Genomic DNA, 6459 nt, shown 5'->3' on the forward strand with positions numbered 1-6459 from the left:
TTTATTTACAAAAAAAGTTCTTAGGTTCAAAAAAACATTCAGTGAACTGAAAAACTGTGGTCGGTAATATAGGTATTTAGCTGTGTCACATGCCCTTAAACGATTGATTTTCCTGGCAGTTGGGGAGATGAAACTTTTTTTGCAATTATTTACTCAATTTCAGGACTTGAAAACTCATAAAAATATTATTTTTATTGTGTATTTTTGAAGGCCTATTTAAAGAATTGTATGATAGTTAATTGTTCCGATTGGATTTTATTGTAGGTGGAACGTTTATTCCAGCAAGTCAACGTCCAGATGGAACCTGGAGAAAACCACGTCGAGTTCGAGACGGATATGTTCCGCAGGAAGAGGTTCCTTTGTATGTACATTTAATTCCACAGATTTTTTTTTTGAAAATTGTATAATATTTTTTAATCAATTTCTGTACTCCTTTCAATTCATGATAAATCCCTATGATTATGAAATTAATCAATACAAATAATAATATTTAATACATTTTTTTCTGATGTTGGAAATGTATGAATTGCGAATTGAAAATCTGATTATTATTTGACTATTATTATAATCGAATTATGCATTGTGAAAATAAAGAAAATTGTGACGAATATACTTTTCCATTCTAGAAAAGAGCAAAATATCATTATTTAAAATTAAATTAACGTTAGTGGTGTACAATTCCTTTGAGTTCTTTTGAATTCCTTTGAATTCCTTTGAGTTCTGTTGAATTCTGGTGAATTCCAATGAATTCTGGTGAATTCCTTTGAATTCTTTTGAATCTTTTTGAATTACTTTGAATTCTTTTGCATTACTTTGATTTATTTTGAATTTCATTGGATTCCTTTAAATTCTTTTGAATTCCATTTAATTCCTTTGAAGTCTTGTTAATTTCTTTGAATCCTTTTGAATTCCTTTGAATTCTTTTGCATTCCTTTGAGTTATTTTGTATTTCATTAGATTCCTTTGATTTCTTTTGAATTCCATCGAATTATTTTGAATTCGATTAAGTTATTTTGAATTTCTTTGAGTTTTTGTCATTCCTTTGTGTTCTTTTGAATTCCATTGAATTCCCTTATATTCTTTTGAATTCCTTTAAGTTTTTTAAATTCCTTTGAATTTTTTTGAATCCCTCTGAAAACTTTTGAATTCTTTTGAATTCCTTTGAGTTCTTTTGAATTTTATTGGATTCGTTTGATTTCTTTTGAATTCCATTGTATTCTTTTGAATTCGACAAAGTTCTTTTGAATTCCTTTGAGTTTTTGTCATTCCTTTGAGTTCTTTTCAATTCCATTGAATTCTTTTGAATTCCTTTGAGTTCTTTTGAATTCCTTTGAGTTCTTTTGAATCCTTTTGAAAACCTTTGAATTCTTTTGAATTCCTTTGAGTTATTTTGAATTTCATTGGATTACTTTCCATTCTTTTGAATTCCATGAAGTTCTTTTGAATTCAATTGAATTTTTTGAATTTCCTTGAATTCTTTTCAATTGGCAGTACCATAGGCAGTACCATAGGAAAAATGCATAAAAATTAAAAGGAAATATGAAAAACCCTTTAAAATTGTTTTTGGTTTATATTGTAGTCTTATAAAAAATGTTAAAGAAATAAATGACGAATGCACAAATGAATGAAAAAAATGCCGAAAATATATATTATTGAATTAACAATTTTTCTAAATTTCAAATAACGACACGAGTTTTCATTGATGTAATATTTTTTTAATCAATTGGACTTTGTTCTGAAGCTAAAATATTTAAAAATTTGTATGTAACATTTAAATTTATGAAAATATAATTTTCATAAAATCTTAAGAAAATTGAAAAGATTTTTAAAAATTGCAAGCGCATCAGAAAAGAATCTAGAAGATTGAGCAGACATTTTTGTATCAATATAGGATTTTACAAAATATTATGAAAAATTAGAGTATTTTTAAAACATGTTTAGAAATTTTAGAAGTTGCGAAGGAATCAAGAAATATTTGATAAACTTTTGAAAATATTTACTAGTTTTCAAATATTTTTAATCTATTTAAAACATCTTAAATTCCTGAAAATATTTTTATCTGACACTAATTTTTCACAAAATTTTTAAACATCATTCCAAATTTTTAAAAATTACTTTACAATCTTCTAAATGTTTTCAGCCATTTTAAGAAAAATTTTTTATTCCCTTGAAAAATTTCGAAATTATTTTCAATTCTACTGAATAGTTCTCAAATTTACTCGAATTTTGTTCATTTTTATTTTGAAATCTTACCAAATTGAAACATTTAGCTTTAAAATATTCTAAACTATTTTCCGAAATTTTGGGAAATCACTTCTTATGTTTAAAACCCCTTTTCAATTTGCTCTTAAAGTTCATTTTTCAAAATAAAAAACTATTTAAAAATTTCACACGAATATAAGGAAAATTCTTTTTTTTTTTAAATCTTGTCAGACTTTCTAAACATTCTTATGCCTAAAAAATTATTCATATTTTTTCCTGCATTTTTTATTTCTTCTGATAAATTAAGCAAAAATTTCTTAAATTCTTTCAGATTCTTCTTTGACCATTTTTGAAATATTCTAAAATCTTTTCGAAAAATCGCATCAAATTAATTTTGCGAAATAAAAAAATCATTGTTCTAAAATTATGTAATATGGCCAAAATAGAAACAATTCGATTTAAAATCTTCCACTTTTAAAACGTTTTAGGAAGTCATCTAAAATGTTTTTTGAACTTTTTATTTCGATTTTTTCTTGAAATTCCTTACAAAACAATCATTTAAAAATTTCCCTTGAATTTTAAGAACTTTTTTCACGCCCTGACAACATTCAGTTTACCTAAAAATTTGTAAATCATGAAACATTTTTAAAAAATGGTCTTAAAGTCTTCCATGTTCTTTTGGCCCACATTCTAAAATCTGTAGAACTTTTTAGTTAAAAATTAAATTTTCTATTGAAAATTGGCCTTCTTGGGCAAGGAATCATCTTTATGGTTGAAAATTATATTTTTTTACACAAGATTTCCGAAGATTTGAAAGGCAATGCAAAATTTTGTAATATTTCGAAAAAATGTCAAAGCTTTTTAAAAAGTTTGAAAGGTTTCTAGAAAGTAAAAAGCTTTTTTTAAGATTCATAGGAAACTATTAATGACTTGTCATGAAAAAAAATTATTTTTAGAAAAAATTTAAAGAGATTTTAAATAATTTGAAAAGATTTCTTGTAATGTCAAAAAATAATCTGGAGGATTTGAGGGAAATTTTTTTAATATTCATAGATTTAAAAATGTTAACGAAATAGTTTGAGTCAATAGTCAATAGTAAACAAATGTAAATTTATTTACGAGTGTTTATAAATGTATCATATTTAAAAAATAAAGTTTATTAATAAAACATACTTAGATTATGAGTATGCTTTTATATAATTTAAAAAAAAAATGGTTAAATCGGGGTGGCCGCTGGACCATAAAACCTGAAAAACCGGGAAATGACCGGGAATTTATTTTATGGCTGGGAATTTTACGAAATGTTTAGAATACAAATTTTATCCAACTTCGATTTCAACCGTTTTTAAATAATTTCCTAAATTGTGATTTTTATAATTTATTATATCACTTAGTTTAGAATGCTTAATTAAAAAATCTCTCACTTTAAAAATGTTCTATTTTAGATTTTTAATATTTAAGCATATATTTTAATTTAAAGAATTTTAAAATGCAGTTTTAAAGGTTAAAAAAATTAAAATTTAGAAGTTTTTAAAATCGATGATTTTTTAAATAAAAAATGGGGTGGCTGCCGGACAGGTAAACCGGGTAAACAATTAAAAATTTAAAGCATTTGAAGTTGAAAATTTATGTTAAAAAACAGTTTATATAAAATCTTCCATGTTCTTCTTTGATCATTTTTTAAATCTCTTAAAATCTTCTTAAACTTTCTGTTGCAATAATTTTTCAAAGTGAAAAATCATTTTCCAATTTCCTAAGAATCTTGAAGAAAAAATTTATCCTTTTGTAGTCTTTCACAATTCTTAAAAAAATTCTAAATTTTTGTTTGAAACCTGCAAAAATCTAAATTTTATTTCAAATTCCGTTGTAAGTAATTCAAATTATTTCAAGTTCTAAATTTAATTAGAATCTTTTCAAAGCTTCTTAATATCTCTTAATATCACTCTAATATTTTTACAAATAGGAAGTGTTCTATTGTTATTTATAAATTCAAATTTAATATTTTTTAAATTGGCAGTATTTTCTAAAAGTTATAGAAAAAAATTCAAAAATGATTTTGAATTTGAAAAAATTTAAAACCACTTCTAGATTTATCAAGATTTTGAAATCAAAGTTTAAAGCTTTTGAAGGATGCCTAGACTATTTGAAATAAAAATAATTTAACTTCTAATTTAAGAACTGTTAATGAAAAAAAAATATTTAAAAACTTTTAATGCTTCTAGCTTAAAATTACTTAAAATAATATAATTTTAAAAAATTTGAAAGTTCATTGCTTGATTATTTAATTTAGATTATGGAAAATGTTAATGTGCATTTATATTTTTGGAACTTAATCTGAATCTTTGAACTTTATAATTTATAACATTTTTAAATTGTGCAGTTTATTTTCATTTCATTTAACATTGTTTAATTGGAAAGTGTTACTATCTTCCAATTGGTACGTGTACATTTTTGAGCATTTGAATACACAATTTTTGAATTGAAAACTTTTAAACTTCAATTTTAAAAGTATGTAATTCGAGTGTTTAAGTTTGAATGCTTTAATTTGTTGTTTATTTTTCACTACTTCTGATGGCAAAATGTTTGGAATATATTTTGATTTTTTAAATTTCATTGGCCGTTAAAAATTTTTGCGAGCCGGGAAATGACCGGAAATTTTTTTCTTAGATTAAAATGGCCACCCTGTGAATATATTACTATATTTTCATAATAGTCAATAAAATACAAAACAATAAAAAATAACGTAAAAAAAGGTGTTTCGTGGCGGATTTTCATTTTTGTAGGAAAAGATTTCTATTGTCATCACAAAACATATTCCATTAAAAAATTGCGGATGGTCGTCAGTTGGATTATAATTTTTTAAAACTCATTGTGCCATTCATTAGCTGCATATAATTTATTATCGGAAAATTGTCGGGCCCTCCATCGATCTTAATGATAAAAATGAATTTCTTTGCAGATATGAAAGTAAAGGAAAGCAGTTTGTTAAAAACAAGCCGACCTATCCAGTAGGTCTACCTCCAGAGTTCATCGCGGCTCACAAAGCAAAAAAGGAAGCCCAGTCAGCAAAAGCTGCCGGGGCTGCTTTGATTGTTCAAAGTGATGCTGCGAAGAAAAAAAAGAAGAAAAAAAGTAAAAGTAAAAGTAAAAGTACAAATTCTGACAAACTGACGGAGGAAATGGAAAAGACTCGAATTTCAGAACCGGAAGTTGGTAAGCAATTTGCCAATACGTCGGAGTCTGCGAAAATTAATAAGTCTGAGAATTCTAAGGAGGCTGACGGAAAATCAGAGCAGGCTGTGGATCCAGCAAAGAGGCTGAAAAACTTGAAAAAGAAGTTGAGGGAAATCGAAACGTTAGAGCTTAAGATTAAGGGTGGAGAAATTAAACATCCGATAAAAGAAATGCTGGACAAAGTCTCGAAGAAGGCGTTAATTCGGAAGGAAATCGAGGAACTTGAAGCGAGTCAATAGTTTTTAGTCAAAGACGAGTCTGGTGCAAAGTTTGTGCCATTCGAAAAAAAAAGAAAAGAAAAAAAAACAACAACTGGAAGTCATTTTTAAGCAATATTATTTTTTATTTCCTTATTTTGTTTATGGTTTTATCGACTTAGCTTCTACGAAGCGAATCTATTGATCTGTAACTTTATACATGGATATTAAAATTAATTATTATAAATCGGACATTTCGCAGGAATTAGTATTTTAAATTAATCCTTTGAATGAATAATTATTTAGGTTTATTTATTTGTTTTTAGGCTTATGTGAATATAATTGTCTACCAAAAAAACATTAAATATTAACAAAAAATATTAAACATTTTTCAAAAAAGACGAATTTTATACAAAATAGTTTGATTTTTTAAACCCAAAAATATTAATTTTAAATAAAAGAGTAGCTGAGTTAAAAAAAATTATTTAACAACGAAAAATATAATAGTTGATATTAAAATTAAAGAAGATTTTTTTTTATTAAAAAAAGTCTAATTCTATATAAGAGTGCGATAAATAAGAGCCTAATAATGATATAAATCTAATTTTTCTAGAATTCTTGAAAAAATTAAAATAGATTTTTGTAAATTTTATATATTTATGTTTAAAATTTCTAGAAAAAAATCCATCTGCTAAAATATTGAATTTTTAACCAAAAAAAAATGATTTTTCAAAGAAAATTTTAATCACTAATATTTCAAGGGTAATTTTCAATAAAATAATTTAATACTTCACCAAAAAAGAATAAATATTTTCAAAAAAAAAGA

At 24.8% G+C, this 6459-nt stretch overlaps 1 protein-coding gene across 2 annotated transcripts in view; it reads left to right on the plus strand.

Annotated features, from left to right (window-relative positions):
* LOC117174557 (partner of Y14 and mago) overlaps positions 1-5727 on the plus strand; it is an 18083-nt gene extending 12356 nt beyond the window's left edge. Inside the window, exons 2-3 of one of the 2 annotated variants that reach the window (XM_033363762.1) lie at positions 262-361; positions 5162-5727. In XM_033363762.1, coding sequence (XP_033219653.1) covers positions 262-361; positions 5162-5675 — 614 coding nt within the window. In that variant the 3' untranslated portion in view covers positions 5676-5727. The remainder of the gene's footprint in view (positions 1-261; positions 362-5161) is intronic. The other variant, XM_033363763.1, reaches the window with a different exon arrangement.
* Positions 5728-6459: the final 732 nt, after the last annotated feature.

Source organism: Belonocnema kinseyi, chromosome 6 (assembly GCF_010883055.1).
Source record: "Belonocnema kinseyi isolate 2016_QV_RU_SX_M_011 chromosome 6, B_treatae_v1, whole genome shotgun sequence".
In the NCBI taxonomy this organism is placed as follows: Eukaryota; Metazoa; Arthropoda; class Insecta; order Hymenoptera; family Cynipidae; genus Belonocnema; species Belonocnema kinseyi.